This window comes from Somniosus microcephalus, chromosome 1 (genome assembly GCF_052327205.1).
Source record: "Somniosus microcephalus isolate GS21.2 chromosome 1, FLI_Smic_1.0, whole genome shotgun sequence".
Taxonomy (NCBI): domain Eukaryota; kingdom Metazoa; phylum Chordata; class Chondrichthyes; order Squaliformes; family Somniosidae; genus Somniosus; species Somniosus microcephalus.
The window spans coordinates 417,549,145-417,573,543 of record NC_140987.1 but is presented as its reverse complement, the minus strand read 5'-3'; the positions used below and the strand labels follow the sequence as shown (position 1 = coordinate 417,573,543).

Genomic DNA, 24,399 nt, shown 5'->3' with positions numbered 1-24,399 from the left:
AAAAGCACGGACAACAGATTTACGAGGACAGAGAAATTCAAAAAATCAAATCCAGCAGCATCATTGGAATAACATCACAACACATACAAAGTGTTGCTTGCAGGAAGGCGAGTCACTGGGGCCAAGAGGAGATGCGTAAATAGACAGTTTCAGCAGGTGAGAGTTCAATACAGTTGCAACTGGTATGACCGTCATGATCATCGTTGACTCAGAGAGTCCAATTAAGTTTTCTTGGTGTATTTATGATGTAAAACGTTAACACTTTTCTTGTGATGGAGATCCAACAAACAGAAAAATATACAAAATTATACCAATTTAAGTTGCTACAATTTAAGCTGCCACTGACAAGCAAAAAAGTGATCGTAATTATGGGTACAAATGCTGCTCACACCATGCAAACCTCCCTTGTGAAGGATAACACAGGGAAGCTTGAGGATTTATGGATTAAAATACCTGAATAAAACATTAATAATTAATTGCACTTGGCATAAATTGAGCACCATCAACCAGCACTGTCTTAGACCAAAATAAAAACAGGAAATGCTGGAAATACTCAGCAGGTCAGGCAGCATCTGTGGAGAGAGAAACAGAGTTAACGTTTCAGGTCGATGACCCTTCGTCAGAACTGGAAAAAGATGGAGATCGAACAGGTTTTTAAGCAAGTGAAGGGGTGGGGAGGAAAGAACAAAAGGGAAGGTCTGTGATAGGATGGAAGGCAGGAGAGATTAAGAGACATTAAGAGATGGTGCAAGGCAAGAGGAGATGGTAATGGGACAAGTTAAGAAACAAAAGGTGGCTCTAGATGAAGTGTCAATGGCACAGAATGAAAGACAGCTGCCATGTGGGAGAGAGAAAAAATAAATAAATGGAAAAAAAATTGGGGCAGAGGTTATGGTCTGAAATTGTTCAACTCTACGTTGAGTCCAGAAGGCTGTAAAGCGCCTAATCTAAAGATGAGGTGCTGTTCCTCGAGCTTCATTGGAACAGTGTACGAGGCCGAGGACGGTGAGGTCCGAGTGGGAGTGGAGCATTATAGTGACAGGAGACCGAAAACTCGGGGTCACCCTTACGGACTGAACGGAGGTGTTCTGCAAAGCGGTCACCCAATCTGCGTTTGGGCTCCCCAATGCAGAGACCGCATCATGACCAGGGAATACAGTGAGCTCTCTCCCACATGGCAGCTGTCTTTCATTCTGTGCCATTTACACTTCATCTGGAGCCATCTTTTGTTTCCTAACTTGTTCCATTACCATCTCCTCTAGCCTTGCAGCATCTCTTAATGTCTCTTAATCTCTCCTGCCTTCCATCCTATCACAGACCTTCCCTTTTGTTCTTTCCTCCCCACCCCTGCACTTGCGTAAAAACCTGTTCAATCTCCAGTTTTTTCCAGTTCTGACGAAGGGTCATCGACCTGAAACGTTAACTCTGTTTCTCTCTCCAGATGCTGCCTGACCTGCTGAGTATTTCCAGCATTTTCTGTTTTTATTTCAGATTTCCAGCATCCGCAGTATTTTGCTACTGTCTTAATTTGTGCATCAGCCAAAAAAAGACAATAGCAAAAACCACAGCAAACTTAATCTAAGTTTCATTGCTGTAAAACAAAAATGGTTACACTGAATACATAATACAAGGGAGAATATTTTATGTATTTTATCTTCTGACAAACTGTACATGAACAGGTGAGAAAGATTAGTTTAAAGGAGATAGAGCGTCTTACTGATCCGGATGCATTAGGTAGATCGATGAGGTGGGAAAAATCCCCTTGAGGTTTTCCAGAAAGTCACCAATTTCTTTCAGAAGCAATCTAGCAGATCTGGATTGACTGTGCCCCAACTAATCGACTCACAAAATGAATGCCAAACCAATGATAGTTACTAAATTTGGGAAACTAAAAGGGCATACAAAATATGTTGGCAGTACAGTGAAGAACAATTATGGCAATAGTTCAATTTTATTCATCAAGTTGCATTAATCTTATTGTCACCCCTATTGACTTGCTAAGCATGTGAAGCCCAGCTTTAACAGCCCATTCACAAGGACATTGGCCATGGGAAAAATGGGCTGTATTTAGAGATTTGTGTGTGTTTTAAATGCCAATTTAAGCTAACAAGCAAGTGCACTTCATGATCTAAAACAGATTATACTAGATCAATTTGACAGTCATCTTACTTTATCCAAATATTTTAAACAGCATAAATAGAAATTGATATGGCACTGCATCAGAGTTTGCGATCACATTTATCGTTAATCTTGCACTTTGCAAGTATACATGTACACTTACCTAGTTTACATAATTTCAGTAAAAAAAAACACAATTTAAAAGGTTGAGTATTTCCCCCAAACTGCATCAAAATCAATTGAAATATGTAAAAGTACACTATTCCCTTCCAATTTATAGATTTCAGATTACTTTATAGTTACAGGAAACTTTGGTTTATCCGGAGGTTATATGTCCGGAATACTCGATCTAATGGCAAAAATCAGGAGCCGTTTTCGATAAAAAAATTTTTAGTTCTCGTTGCTTTTTTCCCCCCTCCCCCCGAGTCAGGCACTGCAAGGTCTGTAGCTATAGCAGCAGCTTCAGCTAGAGACGCTTGCAGCTGCAGCCGACTGTTTTGAAGCTGTACAGGGTTTGTTGATTCACACGGAGCTTTTCAGTTCCGTATGTTTCAACATTAACGCTGGTATGTCTGGCAGTTTTGATGGTACGGCACCAGCTCGGTCCCGTCAGTGCCGGATATCAGAAAGTTTCCTGTACTTGTAAATATTGTTGCAGCACAAATCCAGAAAGATTTTGACTCAATTTTAAATGCAAAACAGACAAATTATTAAAATAAGCAGTTACTTAGGTGGGAATTTTCATTAATCTAGGATCTCTTCGCTTCACTTATTACCCCCACCACCACAAGTTGTCTCCCTTTCAGTGAAGGCACTGGTTTGTTCTGGTGTCCAGTTCGACTGATGCCAGTAGCCCCCCAGTAATCCATCCACCAGGCTATTCTTCGTGAGTGAGCCTAAACAAATTCCACGGGTGGGCAATTCAACTGTGGAGGGCGCCACAGTCAAGCCTGAACCTACCATCGGGATCGGACATCCACATACATGCAGAAATCACTGGATAGCAATCAGGACCCAAAATCTCGGTTGACTTTTCCCTTTCTCAAAGCTGAGCCCACACAGCATCTGAAGTATTATCAGACTAACAGCCATGCAAATCCCAAGTTTCTGTTCTGTGCACAATGCTAAAACAGCCAATGCCTTTAGTCATCAGGAGAGTTTGGCTCATCTTCAACAGGAGCAGATAATACTTCAAAAAGCAGCAGAAAATGAATAATCCCAAAAAATTTAACAAAATTGGGTCAAAGCATTTCTGGAACGGCCAGGAAAACAAAACCTATAAATATTTCTAAACTGTTAAGCAGCAGCAATATAATTTTGGAAATTATAGCCAATGAAAGGATTATAAATACTGCGTTCCTTACAAATGTTCATGTATCAAAGTTACGTTGTCAAAATAAGGCTCAAGTGTCAAACCTTTGTTGTTGATTCCTTGTGATCGCCGAGACCATCCTGTAGGAATGAATGGAGATGACAGATGAGCTGCGGCGCTTCTCAGATACCAGAGGACTTTGGGATGCAAGTTGGCGATCATTCTAATGTCTTGCTTCTGACATGCAGTTACACCTTTAGGAACTAGGCTTTAGGAATTGTTAATGCTTACTGGATAGGATAGAAAGCTCAACAATAATGCATTTCAAATCTGTGTATCAGGAAACAGTTTACAGTACTACGATAAAAATGGCTTCTAAAACTCATTTAGATATGTCATTTAAATCTGTGTTTGACGCTGCCGTTATTCACAATTGTAGTGTATATATTAACAATCTTGCTACTTGACAGTATTTTACAAACCAGTTACGGAATAAAACTCCCTGAAGTGCATGATTACAATAACATTTAATATAAAATTTTACTATTAACAAATATATATAATAAAATGTCAAATAAGTTAAACTATAAGTCTTTAAATGTGACGATGTTAAAGAATACTGTTTCCCGTGTAAGTATACTAAGTGAATAATTAACTTCAGTGCAAAAAATGTTAATTTTGTGAAGAGGTGCAGCTGAACAAACCACAATGGGCTCTTTAACCTCCCTTCCAGTGCACTGCATCCAGGAATTGGAACTTACAGCTCGAAGTTTCAACCCACTGCAAACTCAAGGATTCGAGGGGGTTCATCTACATTAAAATAAATACAGCAAACGGTGCAAGGAAGCATCTGCCCTGATTCTTCTATTAGGATACACCCACGTTTCGTGCTGCGTAGAATGCAATCGGCCCTCTTGGCTGGAAGGCGGGCTTGGCTGCCATATCTGCTTTTTCCCAAGGCAGGATTCAAAAGGCTGGCACCCCCAAAGGAAAACAAACCCACGAAGGGAAGATACTAACAACAGCTGCATGCTGATAGAATTTACACAACTACAGGAGATCTGATCACCAAGGAGATATTAAAGACTTTAATGGAATCCCCTCCATTACTTCCTTCCTAGAAGGCACGATTTGGTAGCATGCTCATCAGCGGGCCTGATGAATCCAGAGGTAGCCGGTAATTCTGAACAACTCCAACATTCTTCAGTGCTGAAACACTCTTCACCCTCAGCGCGGACACCTTTTTTGCGACTCCACTTTGTAGCTATTTTGCTTGTAGCATTATTGCACTCCAAAAACTGACCACTTAATATAATTTGAGGCACTTCGGAGAAAAATTTCTTGCATTTTCCTCTTACTATTTACAATTTTCGCTAGGTCCTTGAAGCCTTTTTATATAAAATTTGCTTACAAAAAAGTCCAATAAAGAAAATGAATGCATTTTCTATTTAAAAGAAACCTCCAGAGGCTCCATTGTGCACCTTGCATCACTTGAAGGAAGACGAATATTTCCAGAATACCGGTTTTCCAAACAGGACAGCCTAATATTGACGGTGCCTTCCTTAGGCTATACTAACCTTTACTGTAGTGGAATGTGATGGTGAAGAGTGGGAATCAAGCTTGCGCCGTTTTTGTTCTGGAACAGAAGAATTATTGTACATTCTAGTTGCTGATTGTGGCACATTGCAAACATGAAAAAAAATTAAAAAAATTACTTAGCACAATTCTTTTTCAGCTATATTCCAAATACATTACATCACCTGACGAAGGCGCAGCGCTCCAAAAGCTTGTGAGTTCAAATAAAACTGTTGGACTATAACCTGGTGTTGTGTGACTTCTTACATTTGTCCACCCCAGTCCAACACCAGCATCTCCACACCATTATATTTAGTACCATTGATGATAAGTTGTTTGTAAACAAGATACAGATCATAGATTTTTTCTACATATTAAGCAACATGACAACAGGGATTATAAAACTAAAAAAAAAATTGATGCCTCACAAATTGGTGGGATCAGAAATTGGATTGGAATATCATCGGGACGTTGACAGGTTTTACATTGCATAGTTTAATACATGTCCCAACATGTGTTTTTATCCAAGTGTCTGGTGTCTATCTTAAGTGAACGCTTAAACAGTGAGGAGGATAGTTAACAGACTGCAGGAGGACATAGATTGCCCATTTCACCTGTCTATCAAATGGCAGATGCAATTTAACGTCGAGAAGTGTGAACTGATGCATTTTGGTAGGAAGGATGAGGAAAGACAATATAAACTAAATGCAGGAAGTGAGACACCTGGGGGTGTATGTACACAAGTTTTTGAAGTGGCAGAACATGTTGAGATGGCTGTTAAAAAAGCATACAGGGTCCTTGGCTTTATAAACAGAGGCAGAGAGTACAAATGCAAGGAAGTTATGATAAACCTTTATAAAACACTGGTTAGGTAGGCCCCAGCTAGAGTATTTGGTCCAATTCTAGGCACCATACTTTAGGGAGGATATCAAGGCCTTTGAGAGGGTGCAGAGGAGATTTACTAGAGTGGTACCAGGGATGCAGAACTTTAGTTACATGGAGAGACAAGAGAAGCTGGGGTTGTTCTCCTTGGAGGAGAGAAGGCCGAGTGGAGATTTAACATTTCAAAATCAGGAAGGGTTTCGATAGAATAAATAAGGACAAACTGTTTCCAATGGAAGAAGGCACCAGTAACCAGAAGGCACAGATTTGAAGTAATTGGCGAAAGAACCAGAAGAGAGATGAGAATTTCAAAAAGTATAACAGCTGGCCTTACTGTAGTGATTTAATGAATTCAAGAGTACGCATTAATCTTAGGACTTGGTACTGCTTTATAAATAATAACTTTACACTACTTAAATATTTAAGTCACCTCTTGAAATATTTTCCAATGGGTCACCTATGCTACCGATGTGCAGACTTGAATTTTTTTTTTTTTTTTTAATTTCTGAAATAAGGAAACAAAGACACACAAGGCTAGTCATGTTTAGTTGTGGACTCAATATTTTAATTAATTGAGCAAAAACTTAACCTGTGCAAATTTCAAATACAAAGGCATGTCTAAATTGTCATAGCCTTTGCAGCAAGACCAAAAGGGGTCAATGTTAAAATTTAAAAAGCACCCTCAATAAATTCTTTGTTTTAGTGACCAGTTTCCCCGTCCAATTATTTAGCCTATGAAAGGCTACCATAATTTTAAAAAACAGCCTATATTTATGACTTTTATTTCAAATATGCAATTCATTCTTCAATTTTGTTAAAATTTGCATTATTTGTATCTGGTGTGCACTTTATTATATATTAAGTTGTGCAAGTGAGGTGGTGGTTAATCAAAAACTTCCATGTTAAGCTTGCGTCTATGGGGAAACCCATTATAGTTCCGGTTATGCCTGTGGGTGGTGCTGTGATGGGAGTTTTCAATGTCAAGGCACGTCACACCTTGCCAGTCACTGATACAACCATACAGTAGGTGTGATTTGTATAGGTTTACAGAGTTAGTTGTTGCCTTGGGAGAAATATAAGCTTGGGGGAGATTTTTTTAAATTATAGGAAAAAAGTGAAAACAGTGAATAAGACATTCAAAGCAGATTGTGACAGTAGAACCAGATGACATGTCTAAAAAAATATACAGGCAGGGAATCAAGTTGGATACCAGAAAGTCAGAGAGACTTCACCCCTGGGACAGGCTTCTGGTAGATGCGGCAAGTATAAATGGACTACAAACTTTTTAGAAGGGATGCTCCCGAGTAAGGCGGACACTGTGGCACATTGGAGAGAGGTGTAAGGGGGTTAGATAGAATCATCTAACGATACGTCATGGTCGACCATTGCCTCCCAGAGCTTGCTTGATGCCTCATGAAGTTGGGGAGGAATTCCCCAGTTTTTTTCTTGAACAGACTACAGGTTTTTTTTTGGTGCCTCTCCCAGGAGTTAGCTTTGATGTCAGCCATGACTCAGTCTTGGTACTCTTGCCTTTGAATCAGATGGTCATGGATTCAAGCCCCACTCCGGAGATTGGAGCACAAAATGTAGCCTGACACTTGAGTGATTTTGGTGAAGGTCTGAGGGGTGCTGCATTGTTGGAGGTGCTCTGTTTCGGATGAGTTGTTAAACAGAGGCCCTGCCTGCCCTTTCTGGTGGATGTGAAGCATCGTATAGCACTATTCAAAGAGCAGAGGATTTCTCCTTGTGCCCTGGCCAACATTCATCCCTCAGCCAACTCCAGTAAAACCAGATGATCTGGTCATTTATCCTATTCCAGCTGGTGAGATTTTTCTGTAGTCTGGTTGCCATGTTTGCCTACATTAAGCAGCAAAGTTCGGTTGCCATGTTTAACTGCACTTCAAAAGGACTTTAGCAAAATACTGCGGATGCTGGAAATCCGAAACAACAGAAAACACTGGAAATACTCAGCAGGCCAGGCAACATCCGTGGAGAGAAACAGAGTCAACGTTTCAGGTCGAAGACCCTTCGTCAGAACTGAGAAAAAAGCAGGAAATGAAACAGATTAAAAAGCAAGTTTGGGGACTGGGAAATGGGGGAAGGGGATGAAAGAACAAAAAGGGGGGGGTGAAGAGACATTAAGAGATGTTCAAGGCGAGACGAGATGGTAATATGACAGGTAAAGAAACAAAAGGATGGCTCTAGATGAAGTGTGAAATGCGCTGGCAGAATGAAAGACAGCTGCCATGTGGGAGAGAAAAAAGGGAAAAGGCACAAATCAAAAGTGTGGATAAAAAAAATATATAAATATGATAGGGACCGAGGTTATGATCTGAAATTGTTGAACTCGACATCGAGTCCGGAAGGCTGTCAAGTGCCGAATCGGAAGATGAGGTGCTGTTCCTTGAGCTTACGCTGAGTAAGAGCCCGAGGACGGTGAGGTCCGAGTGGGAATGGAATGGTGAATTGAAATGACAGGCGACCAGAAGCTCGGGGTCACCCTTACGGACTGAACGGAGGTGTTCCGCAAAGCGGTCACCCAATCTGCGTTTGGTCTCCCCAAATTTTCAGATCACTGTCCTCGGCCTCTTACACTGTTCCACGGAAGCTCAGCATAAGCTCGAGGAACAGCACCTCATCCTCCGATTAGGCACTTTACAGCCTTCCGGACTCTATATCGAGTTCAACAATTTCAGATCATAACCTCGGTCCCTATCATATTTTTATATATTTTTTATCCACACTTTTGATTTGTGCCTTTTCCCTTTCTTCTCTCCCACATGGCAGATGTCTTTCATTCTGCCAGCGCATTTCACACTTCATCTGGAGCCATCCTTTGTTTCTTTACCTGTCCTATTACCATCTCGTCTCGAATATCTCTTCACCTCTCCCAGACCTTCCCTTTTGTTCTTTCATCCCCTCACCCATTTCCCAGCCCCCAAACTTGCTTTTTAATCTGTTTCATTTCCTGCTTTTTTCTCAGTTCTGACGAAGGGTCTTCGACCTGAAATGTTGACTCTGTTTCTCTCCATGGATGTTGTCTGGCCTGCTGAGTTTTTCCAGCATTTTCTGTTGTTACTTCAGAAGTACTTAATTGGCTATGAAGCATTTTGGGACATCCCGTGGACGTAAAATGTGCGATATAAATGCAGATTCTTCTTTCTTAGTACAGGCCGAGAGTGCAAGATTTCACCATCTCATGGACGGGGTGTGTCTGACTTAGCTGTCCTTCTCACTTGCTTTTGCATTTTCATATGCTTTAACCAAATCAAAAACTAATTTTCACCAGAAGTTATTACTCTTCTACTGACAACTGACAATTATTGCCTATAAACATTATGCAATTTTTTCGATAACATTAAATATAACTGAGAAGCTTCTTAGAAGCACTGGTACAATTCATTAAGTGGAATACTCACTACAGCTAAATGCTTTGAATCTTGTTTGCTCTACAACCAAAAGCCCATTAGCAAGTCATAAAAAAAAAATGAAGTTCAAAAGAAGTTCTGTAGATACTTTGCTGCTGGGATCAGTACTAAATTAATCTCCTTTACTTGTTCAAGTTAGTCAAACTGCTTTAAAATAAAGTAGAATGCAGTACCTTATTAACTTACCCCTATCAGACTCTGAAGACTCCGACCGTGGAACTGGGGACTTCAAGGACCCAGCAACGGCTGCTTTTTCTCCTTTAGTGCCTGTGTGACTTTCTTTGGATTTGGCATCCTTTAATGCATCTCTCTCCTTGGATGGTTCCTTTTCTTTCTCCTTCTCCGAGTGTGATTTTGCTTCAGCACTACTCGATGTCAACCTGGATTTATCATCCTTTGCTGTCTTCTCTTCCTTCCTGATTTTCTCTTTCTCTTTCTCCTTGTCTGCCTTTGGTGTTTTTTCCTTGGTCTCCCGTACTTTTTCATCTTTGTTTGTTCGTTCTTCTTTTGATTTCTCCTTTGCATCTTTAGCTGTTGCTTTAGCCTCTGGAGGGGCAGCTGGGGTTGTCTTTTCTTTCTTCTCCTTGTCTTTTTCTTTCCCACTTTTTTCTTTTTCTTCCTTTTCTTTTGTTATTTTGTTGCTGGAAAAGAATATGAAATCCATCATAAAATTTTGCCTCAATATTATGAACAGTTTTAAGAAATAGTGCGCAGTAGTAGATGGTTCAGATTCTTTTAACAAAACTCACTCTTTGAAGTAATATTGATTGATGAGTTACTGTCCACAGTCTTACAACAAGTCCTCATTTTTCGAAACAAAATTTTAATTTTTTTTTATAAATGCAATGCCAGGAAGGCAGTATGATTTCTCTACATTATGAAAAGGCAATCATTTAGGAAGTCAGCAGAAGATATTTATTATGATACCTACGCAGCATTGTCAACTGATGATATATGGATCAGGTTTGTAAAGCTATCATATTCTACTGAATTATAGTAGTAACCTACATTTAGATTAAAAACTATTTGTAATTAAGTCAATCAAGTCTGTACGAGCGCCATTTGAAACTTTTTCACCAAAGGCAGACTGTCAATACAAATCAAATATTTAAGATGTCGGTCAAGTATTCATTGTCAAAAGTTGTTTTTTAAAATCTAAATTTCTAGCACGCTTGCCTATCGTTTGAGTCCCAAACCAGGACAGGGCTCGTAATCTAGGTTGATACTCCAATCAGCACGGAAGGATTGTCCTTCACGAGATAATAAAAAGAGATCCCATCTACCTGTTCAGCTGGACATTAAAGATATAAAAGAAAGACTTGCATTTATATAGCGCCTTTCACGATCACCGGACATCCCAAAGCACTTCACATACAATGAAGTACTTTTTGGAAGTGTAGTCACTGTTGTAATGTAGGAAATGCAGCAGTCAATTTGCGCACAGCAAGCTCCCACCAACATGACAATGACCAGATAATCTGCTTTAGTGATGTTGGCTGAGAGATAAATATTGGCCAAGACACTGGGGATAACTCCCCTTCTCTTCTTCAAAATAGTGCCATTGGATCTTTAACGTCCACCTGAGAGCAGACGGGGCCTCAGTTTAATGCCTCATCTGAAAGACGGCATGTCCGACAGTACAGTACCGAGTGAGTGCTGCACTGAGTGTCAGCCTAGATTTTTGCGCTCAAGTCCTGGAGTGGGACTTGCACCCACAACCTTATGACTCAGGCGAGGGGGCGATCAGCTGAGCCACTGGCTGACACGTGGCACTATTTGAAGAACAGGGAGTTGTACAGGTATTCTGGCCAGCACACTTTCCTCAGCCAATACCACATAAAACAGGTTAACTGTTGGCACTCATTGCTATTAATGGGTGCTGCTAACATAGAATGGCTGCCACGTTTACTTACCTAACCGTCAGTGCCCTTCAAAAGTAATTAATCACATGGAGCACTTTGAGACCATTCAACAACCTGATAAGGCATCATGTAAATAGAGTATTAGAGGAAAGCCAAATTCTTACCTATTTACAGTATTGCTTCCATTACTGGCTGTGACTTTGGGTGTTGCATTAGCAGCTTTGTTAGTAACTTTAATGGCACTCTGAGATTTCTCCTTCAATTTATCTGTTGAAACAGAAAACATTTAGCTCACTCCATCCAGGACCTGAGCTTCTTGTCGGGCTATGCAGGAATACAATAAATCAATATTTAAAGAAAGGTAAAAAATCAAACAAATATACTACACATCAATATTTAACCAATTATAAATTCTAAAAAGCAAGTCAGTATCTTGATGAAAAAGAACTCTGCATGTATTTGTACCAGTCAGAAAAATACTAACTAATGGAATGTCCTAGGAATCAGAGTTGAGACCACTTTTGCTCGCTATACAGAGACATGATCTGGGCTTAGATAAAAAGAAGTGGATACAAAATTTTGCTGAGACCAAATGCATATTAGTGCAAATTTAAAACAAATTGCTGAAATAAACCCATTGGCATCAGAAACAGAGACTCCTCTGGCTTGCATCACTCAGCTGTGCTCCAATGTTTCAATTTCACTTCCCATTCATTCTGATAATTCAATGGTCTATTCAAATACTTTTTTATATAAGCAAGTAACGAACAATTTCTTGCAACGTTTTATATGCTAGAGCACAATTAAATTAGCAGTATGCTGAAGGCAAGTTTAATAGCAGAATGATGAGCGAGAGGCCATTAGTCTGGACTTCAGCTTGAAGTTCTGAATCAGTATAGGAACAGGAGTAGGCCATTTAGCCCCGAGTCTGTTCCACCATTCAATGAGATCAGGGTTCATCTGTGACCTAACTCTTTGCCCCATATCTGGCATACAGTACTTCAACCAATAAATTATGGCTAACTGATCAATTAGATTTGAAAAACATGTTTGTTATTTTTTTCTCTCCCTTTCTCCTGAAGACAGCATGGAGTTTTGCTGGAGTTCAGTTCTTCAGTCATGAACTGTGGCAATAGAACTCATAAGCAGCATTTTGCATTATGCACCTAAAGAGCGAGTATTGCCAGGCTATTTAATCATGGTAGGCCTCAGTCAATCCTGATCCTGTCCTCATCCAACATCCATACACAAGTACAAGAATAGGAGGATAGAAGAGATGAATGTGTGGCTGGAGAGATGGTGCAGGAGGAAGGATTTCAGATTCCTGAGGCATTGGGACTGTTTCTGGCTAAGGTGGGACCTGTACAAGCCGGACGGGTTACACCTCAACAGAGCTGGGACCAATCTTCTCGTGGAGAGGTTTGCTAGTGCTGTTGGGGAGGGTTTAAACTGGCTTGGCAGGGGGGTGGGCACAAGCATGTAGGAGCAGAAAAGAGGAATAAGGTGCATAAACGAGTGAGTGTGTTGGATAGAACTAGAGAAGAAAGTAGTACTCGAGGTAAAAGTAGTACCATATTAGATAGGAGCAGACTAAGACTACGAAAAATTCAAAAATGGGTTTAGAATGCACGTACGTAAACGCACAAAGTGTGGTGAATAAGGTTGATGAGCTACAAGCACAATTAGCCGTGTAGCAATATGATGTTGTGGCAATAACAGAAGCGTGTCTTAAAAACAGTGAAGACTGGACACTTAATATTCAAGGGTACAACATGTTCAGAAGATAGAGAAGGAAAAAAGGGTGGTAGTGCTGATTAAGGAAGACATTGTAGTGTTTGAAAGGGAGTATGTTCTTGAGGGGACAAGGACAGAATCCATTTGGTTAGAGTTGAGGAGCAAAAAGGGTATTATCATGCTATGGAGGATATTCTATAGGCCTCCAAATAGTGAGGGGGAGGTTGAGGAGCAAATTTGCAGGAAAATCGCAGAGATATGCAAGAGCTATAGAGTGGTGATATTGGGGGACTTCAATAACCAAATATCGATTGGGATAATGCTAGGGTAAAGGGAAAGGATGGGGAAGAATTTCTGAAATGTGTTCAGGAGAATTTCCTTAACCAGTATGTTCTTGGCCCAACTAGGAAGGAGGCATTGCTGGATCCGGTGCTGGGGAATGAGGTGGGCCAGGTCGACCAAGTGTCTGTGAGAGAACACTTGGGTACGAGTGATCATCGTATCATAAGATTTAGATTAGCAATGGAGAGGAGCAAGTAACAATCTAGAGTGGAACTTCTAAACTGGAATAGGGCTAACTTCAATGGGATGCAAAAGGATCTAGCCAGGATAAAATGGAACCAAAGACTGACAGGAAAAACTGTAACGGAACAATGGGCGATCTTTAAGGAGGAGATGTTCCAAGTACAGGCTAGGTACATTCCAACACGAAGGAAGGGTAAGAGAACCAAAGCAAGGGCTCCTTGGATGACGAGGGAGATAGAGAAGATGATGAAACAAAAAAGAGAGCGGGTATGATGCATGTCAGGTGAATTCTTCAAGGTGAACCAGACCAAATACAGTAAGTAGAGGGGAAGTGAAGATGAAAATAAGATTGGCAGAGAGAGAATAGGAGAGCAGAATGGCAGTTAACATAAAAGGGAACCCAAAAATCTTCTACTGGCATGTAAATAGTAAGCGGGTAGTAGCTAACGAGGGACAAAGAAGGCGATATATGCTTAGAGGCACAGGGCAAGGCTAGAATACTCAATGAATACTTTGTATCGGTATTTACTAAGGCGGTGGATGCTGACAAAATACCGGTAGAAGCAATGGAAGGGGTGAAAATTTACAAGGCAGGATGTACTAGAAAGGCTGGGTGTGCTTAGAGTGGATAAGGCGCCTGGTCCAGATGGCTTGCATCCCAGATTGCTAAGGGAATTGGGGGTAGGAGATAGTGGAAGGGCTTGCAATAATTTTCCAATCTTCCCTAGATGTGGCGGGGGGGGGGGGGGGGGGGGGGATGTGCCCGAGGATTGCAAAGTGGCAAATGTGACACCGTTGCTCAAGAAAGCATGCAAGGATAATCCTAGTAACTACAGGCTGGCCAATTTAACATCAGTGGTGGGTAAAGTTTTAGAAACAATAATCAAGGAAAAAATTAAGGGCACTTGGAGAGGTTTAAGCTAATTAAGGAGAGCCAACACGGATTTGTAAAAGGCAGATCATGTTTGACTAATCTAATTGAATTTTTTGATGAAGTAACAGGGAGGATTGATGAAGGGAATGCAATGGATGTTGTCTACATGGATTTTAATTAGGCGTTTGACAAAGTACCACATAGAAGGCTGGTTAACAAAATTGAAGCTCATGGAATAGGTGGGTCAGTGGCAGCTTGGATAAGGAATTTATATTTATTATATATATATATATATATAAATAAATGACCTGGATATTGGAATACAGAGTAGAATTTCTAAATTTGCCGATGACATCAAACTTGGGGGTGTGACAAAGAGTGAGGAAGATACCAATTGACTGCAACAGGACATAGAAAGGCTAGCAGAATGGGCAGACAAGAAGCAGATGGAATTTAATACAGAGAAGTGTGAGGTGATGCATTTTGGCAGAATGAACAGAGAGGGGCAATATACACTTAATGACATAGTTTTAAAGAGTGTGCAGGGACAGAGGGACCTGGGAGTTAATATGCATAGGTCCCTGAAGGTGGCAGGACATATTGAGAGAGTGGCTAGCAAAGCATATGGGATCTTGGGCTTCATAAATAGAGGTATTGAGTGCAAAAGTAGAGAAGTTATGCTGAACCTTTATAAAGCGCTGGTTAGGCCACAACTGCAGTATTGCATCCAGTTCTGGTCACCGCACTTTAGGAAACATGTGAAGGCCCTTGAGAGGGTGCAGAGGAAATTTACCAGAATGGTTCCGGGGATGGGGGATCTTAGCTACAAGGACAGGTTGGAGAAGCTGGATTTGTTTTCATTAGAGCAAAGGAGGTTGAAGGGTGATTTGATAGGTGTGCAAGATTATGATGGGTTTGGATAGGCTAGACAGGGAAAGGCTGTTCCCACTAGTTGATGGCACAAAGACTAGGGGACACAGATTTAAGGTTTTGGGCTAGAGATACAGGGAGGATGTGAGGAAAAACCTTTTTACGCAGCAAGTGGAACTCGCTGCCAATGGAAATGGTGGAAGTGGGTACACTCAATGTGTTCAAAGGGAGACTGGATAGACACTTGAGGGAAATAAATTTGCAGGGCTACAGGGATGAAGCGAGGGACTGGGACTGACTGGATTGCTCTACGGAGAGCCGGCATGGACTCGATGGGCCGAATGGCCTCCTTCTGTGCCGTTATGAGACTATGCACATATTCCAGCAAGCATTACTGGATAATGGTCAACAGCCTGTCTGATTTTTTTTTCCCCCCCCCCTCAGTGAGCTACAAGCACCGAAGCCAAACGTAGCATCTCAGTTGCTGTTATGGCCTAGATCAGCAAACTCAGCGCACGTGATAACTTAAATATGGGGCTTCTGGTCTGCCTTGTCCAATAAATATTTTTTCATTTGCTGAATTCCTAAACTATTAGTCTGATGAAGCATTTAAAAAGTGATTTGCTGTATTAAGGAAAGAGCTTTGTTCATACCAGTCTCCTCATTTGTGCCTTCTTCTGCTTTAGTTGCATTGGTGGTTGCTGCAGCAGGTTGTGAGACTGTGCCTGGCCCATTCTGAACTGTTGCAGGTGTTGCACTCCTTGCTGGCGGATCCTTGTGGTGGAATTCATTTTCAGGAACCATGAACACTTTCCTACTTTTCAACTGGCCAGAATAGCTGCAAGTCGCACAGAGTGTTAAACAAGCAGAGAAAAAGAATCTTGGAAGACAACTATGAATGGAGTTACAAAATAACTAACAGGTATACAATTCACTTTCTGAAATAAAACATTATATATTCTGAGAGTTGACAACTTTGATCAACAATATGGAGTCTCCCTCAGCACTTCAAGGAATTATATCTGATACTCAAACACAGCTCTTTTCAAATAAGAATGGAACAGCTTTCAACTTTTCCCAAATTCCCAGTGGCTCTGCGATGCATCTGCCCCATAGCTGTCTGCGCTCACATTCGCATCAAAATAGATTGCTGAGAGCTTGACTCCTCTCTGGCTGACTCGACTCTCATTGCCCATCTCACTCAATTTCTTAATAGTAGCTGAGCTTGACCAAGATACACACAGGATTCTTGCTTGGCAAGATTTTGTAGTCATGTGCTAAAAGTCACCAAAAACTCATTATTTAAAAAAGGACCGAAATGTTTTGTGTTGTGGAACATGTTCCTACAGCTGACCTATAGGTACATTTTCCTGTATTTGTTCTGAACTGACAGTAGTTTAACGTGCGTCCTCAGGACATAGATCATCATACAACTAAATAAAGTCCAGATGCCTACTCAAACAAAATTCTCCAAGACAGACTAGCTCAGGACTGGTCACTGTGCACATAGAGCCAAAAAAATTTAACTAATTCGGCTGCTACAACACAAACTGCAATGATCTTGTAATAATTGCCCAACAGTTAAATACAGCTTAGAAATAAAACTAAGAAATGTGGGGATGCTGAAGAACCAACACAAAATTCAAAACTATACATGCCATTTGATTTAGGATTATGTAATAAAAAGCCACAGACATTTGGAGTAAACTGAAAATATTTATAATTTCCCCCCTTTTGGCAAGATACTATTATATAGACCAATTCATGTCACTCAGTAAAGCAGTAAACATTGAAGATACCATAATTGCCTCTTTATATGGAATAATAGAGCCATCTAGTGATCAACACAGACTATTTTTTTCTCATAGGATTTTCTACCTTCTCTCATGAAGCTACTGACTAATGCTGTAAGGTACAGACCCAAGAATGCCAGCAGCCCTCCAGTAACTCACCCAAGTGGCCATTCTTTGTGCGTGAGCTTAGGTAGTGTGAGCAGATTATATGATCGTGAATGGCCAACCATGATCCCATCCACACTAAAAGCTGAATATGTTCTTGCACCCCAAATGCTGCAAGGCTGAGATTAGCTAATTCAATATTAACCAGTAATTAATGGACCCTTCTGGTTTGTATGCCTTGGTGCCAAGCAGTTCTGTTACCCACTGCAGCAGATAGCATTCCAGACAAACCTTCAAGAGAAATTTTGAAAGCTGCTCATTCAGCACCGCGCCAATTCAAACATCAACAATCCTTGCTGCTATGGTGCTTATGTTGAGCTAAGTTTTTCCCTAGATTAAAGCAGTGCTTACACGTCGAAGTATTTCATTGGTTGTGAAGTGCTTTGGGACATCCTGAGGTTAAGAAAGGCACCATACAAATGTAATTCTTCAACACCTGGCTTTCAGCTTTCTCTGGATCGCAGTTACTACTTGCCATTGTAGTTGTGCTTAAGCTAAGCCTCAGAACAGCCTTGTCTCACAACCTTCAATTTCACAAGAAATATATGGCCCAAATACTAATGGAAAACAAACTGCATTAAACGAACAGTGGTCTCTTGATAACCAAATAAGGGCAATTCTTTTACTTTAGTTTGCCAAGTAAAAGAAAAGGCCAAGATTCATCATACAGGACACTATCAAGGTTGAAAAGATTAAAAGGCAAGATAAGTCAGGAAAGAGTCACGAGAGGCACTTTCGCAGCAGCCCTTTTTAGTTTGGATTGCAGGAGACCAGAGTCCACGCACATGGTTCCCCATCTTTACATTGAAAATCCAGCTTTCTTCTGCCAGCAGGAGAATCATTGAACCATGAAAAATGGGTTTCCGATTCGATCCTGGGTCTATGCTAAGTTAGCAGATTTCAAGGGGGTTTTATAATTAGCCTCGGCCCTCCTGGAATATGATGGGGGAATTCTTAATATATTTTCCCCCACAAAATATGCTTCCTGCAGTAATTTTACTTGGCTCCACTATTTTAAGCAGCAATTTCATACTTGAAAAATTTATTTCAAAGCTGTATCGCCCATTTTATTGTACTGTATAGTTCCAATCAATAATTCAATAATCATTAACACATTGTTTATTTGCTCAGTGACCCTCAAACTTCATGTTAATGATTTCAAAATATGTCTTTCCAAAAAAAAGTACAATAGTATTTAGCCATTTTTACTGCTTCGTGAGAAAAACTCTGAATTAATTTTACATGTACAATAAATGTATACAATTTTTTTCTCTAAAACAGTGGAGCTTGGATTCTTCATTTCAAGCTACAGCTTCAAAGACTCAGTAAACACAGTGGCCCAAAAGTTGCTGTAAGAGGCCAACAAACAGCAGCCACTGTTAGACCTGCCCTTGTCAGTTTAATGTCGATGATATTTTGGGCTGCAAGTTGCCGAAGTGCGATATGGAAGATGCGTGCCGCCCTCTACAGGGCACCTAGGATTAGAGTGAACAGGGAAAGCAACTGTGTAACTCCTTAATCAATCAGATTGAAGGATTCTGAAATTAACAGTGCAAAGACTGAGAAGGAAATATAAATTAGCGTGGGTAAATTCAACGGCAAACCGGGTAGAGAAAGAGAAAATTTGGATTTTGAGAGAGAAAAGTAAAATATATAAATTTAAAATTTTACATTAAAAAAAAATCTCCAACAATTAAAATTTGAAAGAATGAGACTCCACACTTGAAATAGTTAATTGTCAGTGCCAGAGCGGTTCACTGGCACCAATTAACACTTATCACATGGTTAAAAGGGTACTTAGACGTGAAATGACGACTAAACTTTTTGTGGCGAGTCTATTTCTTATCCACCAAGTACGCGCAGGAACTTCACGCCACTCAATGCATTTGAATAAGGAGCCAGACAGCAAGACGCCATTTTCGCAAAGCTAATGGAGGAGTGGCGCATTTCACACAGCAACTTCTCGATTTCTGCATTTAATCGCACATCTGCCCTCGCCTAAAGTTGCTGCGGCATTTGCACATAAACAACGGTGAGCACCATTAGCCTCGCCGTTACTTTAACTGCAGTTTTTGGGCCATTATTCTAGATTTCCTGATCAATGTTATTTTAATGCTGGCATTAATCCATTAATTATAAATGGTCATTCTAAATCTAGATTAGTGCTGCTTATAAACCTCATCACTAAAACATGAAACTGATATTTTCCATTAAACTACTTTGTATTAAATCACATTCATTTGATTTCACTTTGTTACCCCATAGCCAGAGCATAGAGATCTGGTCTCTTCTCCTTTTCTTCTTGACAAATTTTATGCACTCGTCGCTCCAAAGCTTGACCGAGATTCAGTACTTTAGGATACCAAGGGAGGACTTTAGTCAACACGATCAATATGTTCCGGATATGCACATACTCGCCAGTTTCAAGGCAGTGCACAGATGCCTAAAAGAAAATGCAATAATTAGACCATGAACTTCTAAAATTGGCTTATATTCTTTCTATATAAAACATATGCAGTATTTTGATATATTTACCCATTCAGCCAGGGATTTTGTTCAGTAACTATCAAGAGGGTAATCTGCATCTCCATGAGCACTACACACACTCCCCCCGCCCCGCCAATAAAAAAGGCCAGTGAAAGGTTGTTAAAATGAACTTAATTAAATAGGGTTAATAACCAATGTGATAAACACACAAAGGTGGGTCTTAACTCTCAGGAGTCTTGCAATCAGTAACCACTCCCACTGCTGGTTTACCAGTGTGGTACTCAGTGAAAAGTTGTGAAGCTCCCAGTCTAAATTCCCAGTTAGTGTAAAGTTTGCTTATCTCAGTCACGGTGGGAGTAGGAGTGCTGCAAATATGCACACCACCCCGAGGCTAAGAAAGGAAAGAAGCAGAGTTCCAGCTCTAGATTACAAACCACGCTTCGGGATATACATGCACAAGTAGACATCTGGTGAGGACAGAATCAGCTATGGCTGTGATGCACTACAGTCAGCTGAGAAACACGATGCACAGAATAGAAATCAAATGTGGGTCCTTCGGTTCTGTATGGCTCAATACATATTGCCCTACATCACAGTATCAAAAAGATGTGAAATGCGGTCAAACCCATTTTTTTTCAAAACCCAACTAATGAAACAAGATTGAACCGATGTCTCATTCTTTGTAGTAACAAAACAGACATGAAATAAAGCAATAGCTTCGTTGAATTTACTAAGATCCAAATGTTCATTCAACAAATTTTTGTTCACCCTCAATATACTGTAATTACAAAAACTAAAATTTCACAGCACGATTCTGATATAAAACAGCTTTGTCAACCTCACATTAAGACAGATTAACAAATATTCAGTATTTACATAGACAAATAATGGCACAGATCCTTGCATAAATACAATCCACGCCCCAAATCCAATACAGATTGTCAGAAATCCTGCCACTGACATCATGTACAAAGAAAAAATTTGTTCAGTACACAATGATGAGCATTTAGAAAGCATTATTTAATAGCCTGCACTCACCATCACTAGTTTACAACCTCAAATTAGTATCTGTGCACTCCACCTGTGGCGTTAGATAGCGACTCTTAAGACACGCAGTGGTATTGAAATGCATGAGCCCTACGCAATACATATAATTAATCTTTACATGGCAATTAAGTAAACTGGAGATGAAGCAGGAAAACTTATTAACCCTTCAAGTACTAATCACTGTGACAAAGCTCCTTCTTAATCACTAAAGAAAAAAAATCACTAATTCCTAAAGCAGTTTTGCATGAGGAAAGCTAATCAGTCCACTCGATGTCATCTTTGAAAAATACCAACCTGTACTATCTTCCCATCACAACATGTATTTGTTTGTTAAGCAAGTCCAGAGTCCTGACCAGAACTAATTTTCCCAGGAATTTGTTTGGCTGTTGAATAACCATGATGCAAAGAAAAGCTTCCCAACATCTGTACTGAATTTGACCCCAACAACCCTCAGCCTGCAGACTGTGTATCCAAAATTATTGTTTCAGGTTGATTACCTCGATTACATTCAGTAACACGTCAACAAGTTCATGTTAACATTAACACAAAAATACAATTGACTCCCAGCAATGTCTTCAAATAACCATATTGGAATATTTTCAAAAAATATGAAGGAGTTAACAACCCAATTTATTTAGGTTTGTACATTAAATAATAAAGGTAACAAATTTTCTGGTACACCAATGCATACCTTGAAAGAAACCACAGACCAGCAGCATTGTGTTCTCTATTTCAGTCTATACCCTGCTCTTCCACCACCACCACCTCCTCTCCTCAGGCTGTGACAGTAGCAGTATAGATTTTTATTATTTCTACCAGAACATTAAAAAGAAACAGGCAAAAGAACTTACTTTGGTCAATTTGTAATGCCATTTATGTACAACGTGTCTGAAATTCTCATAATCTAACTGGTCAGCCTTGTTCCCTCCATCAAATCCACTTGCTCGTAAAATTGTGAGAAACCCTGGGTAATTGCCACATTCCTAGGGAAAAACAAAGAGCTTCAGAGAACACAAAAAAAGACACATCTGGTTACACTGAAAACTCCTTGTTCATTAAGTGCTAGGGAAATTTGGCGCGAGAGATACAAGAAATAAACTGTAGTATCTTGCTGTGTCCAAAATAATATTAAAAGGTTACCTTATCATATATAGTTCTGTCACTGTGCCACCTGGTGACAGTCTCCAACATGCTACAGAGAAACCTCCCATAGCGACTGGCTTCATTTTCTGTGCAGCTTGCGACAGTGTAAATAATGTCAGAAAAGACCTAAAAAACAAGAACTTGTACATTAAAAACAGTACGCCAAAAAAAAACAAATTCCATTTTTTTTTTTTTAAAATATCAGTGTTTTTACCCGATCATAACACAGAAGTGTAGAAAAATTCGGTGTCTTCAGCTGATGAACTAATTCCACAAACTTAGCACAGTAAACTGCATCTATGGCTGAGAAGATGCACCTTGGGAAGATGCACAGTTGGAGGAACTTTGTGATGGTCTCATTTTTGGTAGATTCTGAGGGAAACAAAACACAATTGAATAGATGCCCGATGAACCAAAACAAAGACATTTATGCAGTCAAGGGTTTCCACCAGCATGAAAGAAATATAGATGCTCCTAAACTGAAATTTTTGCCAATATCTTATGTGAAGGGGCTGGAGGTGGGGGTGGGGGGTGGGGTTAGGCAGGGACCCTGGATCCAGGAGGTAGGAGTAAAGCACTAAACCTCTTGGATGCAGCAGTCCTTGCCTTGCTGTAGCTGGCAGGTTTTACGAGATGTGCAAAACCCAATCAGCTACAGTTGAACACAAAATGGAGGTTAAAGAGGCTTCCAACCTCATTATATTTAAATAGACAACGTGCCTCCTGGCAGCGGGTTGGCTGCCCACCCCCATTAAAACCAGAAGTGGGCGGGTTGTCGGCACGTTCAGGCCGAAATTCCGATTAAAAAAAAATTTTTTTTTACAATTTAACTACCCCCACGCCACCAACCCACCCATTCTTTTCAAGTTAAAATCCGTCCTCACCCCGACCCCGGTAACCACAGGATTGGGCTCAGTGGTGATACTCTCCACCTTCAAATTACCTCCCAAAATAGCATCCAAGCTTAGACATGAATAGGAGGCACTTGAGTAAAGAACCACATTCTCATGGAAACGATAAGCGTTGGTGCAGAGATGGAAGAAAGGAGGAGAGATTTGGTGGGGGGTGGGGGGACTAAAAGCTGAGCATAGTACAATGTAGAGACCTTAATTACATTTTTTGCTTTGTTTATCATAGATTATGATAAAACCATTATCAACAACACATCGATTATTTTGAAAAAGTAAATTAAATAGAAATTGGGTGGTGCAGTATGTCAATCACATCTACGAGCCATGGATTTGAAGACAAATAGTCTAAAATGGTTCCTCTTTTTGCCAGGTGTAAAGGGTCTATCTGACCTAAGTTTTTTGAATCTTACCAGGCAGAAGTCTACTGGCTATAATTAGCTAACCACATGCACAGACATCATAAAAGTGACTGATGTGAGAAATGCAAAAGATTGTGTTGGTGCAGTGCATTCTTCTGGTATTAGAGGTTAAGGCACACTGTCAGGGCAAAGCAGATTTAGCTTTATTCAACATCTAACATGTTACAACTAACAGATGATTAATGCAAATACTGGGCGTCAAGAGTGGGAAACGACACTTTTCCACGACAGTGGCATCCCTCACACATGGAGATTAAGCCTTTTGAGACACTGAAAGGTGACTGGTAGCACGGTGGCATAGTGGTTAGCACTGTTGCCTCACAGCGCCAGGGACCCGGGTTCGAATCCGGCCTCGGGCGACTGTCTGTGTGGAGTTTGCACATTCTCCCCGTGTTTGCGTGGGTTTCCTCCAGGTGCTCCGGTTTCCCTCCACAGTCCAAAGATGTGCGGGTTAGGTTGATTGGCTATGATAAATTGACCCTTAGTGTTAGGGGGATTAAATACGTGGGGTTACGGGGATCGGGTGGAATATGTGTCGGTGCAGGCTCGATGGGCCGAAATGGCCTCTTGGGGTTTCTGTGATTCTGTGGTACATGTCAAACCATATCCCAGCAGGAGTAAAAGTCTTCAGGAGATAAGTGGGAAAAATGGGTAAGAAAATAAAACAAAATTAAAAAGAAAATAGCAGTTGCAGGCCGTATATCCAGGTCACTGTAAATGTTAGATAGCAAAATACTGCAGATGCTGGAAATCCGAAACAACAGAAAATGCTGGAAAAACTGAGCAGGCCAGGCAACATCCGTGGAGAGAAATTAGAGTCAACGTTTCGGGTCAAAACCCTTTATCAAGACTAAAGAGGCACAGGGAATGAAATAGATTAAGAGGCCAGGCTGGGAGAGAACAAAAGAGAAGTGAAGAGACATTAAGAGATATTCAAAACGAGACGAGATGGTGATAGGACTAGTGGAGACAAAAGACAGCTCTAGGTGTGAAATGCGCTGGCAGAATGGGAGACAGCTGCCATGTGGGAGAGAGAAAATAAAAGGAAGGGGGGGGGGGAAGGCCAAAACAAAGGTGTGGATAAAAAATAAGTAAAAATATAATAGGGGCCGAGGTTATGATCTGAAATTGTTGAACTCGATATCGAGTCCGGAAGGCTGTAACGTGCCTAATCGGAAGATGAGGTGCTGTTCCTCGAGTTTACGTTGAGCTTCCGTGGAACAATGCAAGAGGCCGAGGACGGTGAGGTCCGAG

At 40.6% G+C, this 24,399-nt stretch overlaps 1 protein-coding gene across 3 annotated transcripts in view; it reads right to left on the bottom strand.

Annotated features, from left to right (window-relative positions):
* thoc2 (THO complex 2) overlaps positions 1-24,399 on the bottom strand; it is a 156,111-nt gene that overhangs the window by 33,441 nt on the left and 98,271 nt on the right. For all 3 annotated transcript variants that reach the window (XM_085999429.1, XM_085999438.1, XM_085999447.1), the window contains 9 exons: positions 22,030-22,187; positions 21,813-21,941; positions 21,524-21,655; positions 19,397-19,581; positions 15,834-16,018; positions 11,342-11,444; positions 9,502-9,956; positions 5,008-5,066; positions 3,535-3,570 (listed from right to left, as the gene is read on the bottom strand). In XM_085999429.1, the coding sequence (XP_085855555.1) occupies positions 3,535-3,570; positions 5,008-5,066; positions 9,502-9,956; positions 11,342-11,444; positions 15,834-16,018; positions 19,397-19,581; positions 21,524-21,655; positions 21,813-21,941; positions 22,030-22,187 (1,442 nt within the window). The remainder of the gene's footprint in view (positions 1-3,534; positions 3,571-5,007; positions 5,067-9,501; positions 9,957-11,341; positions 11,445-15,833; positions 16,019-19,396; positions 19,582-21,523; positions 21,656-21,812; positions 21,942-22,029; positions 22,188-24,399) is intronic.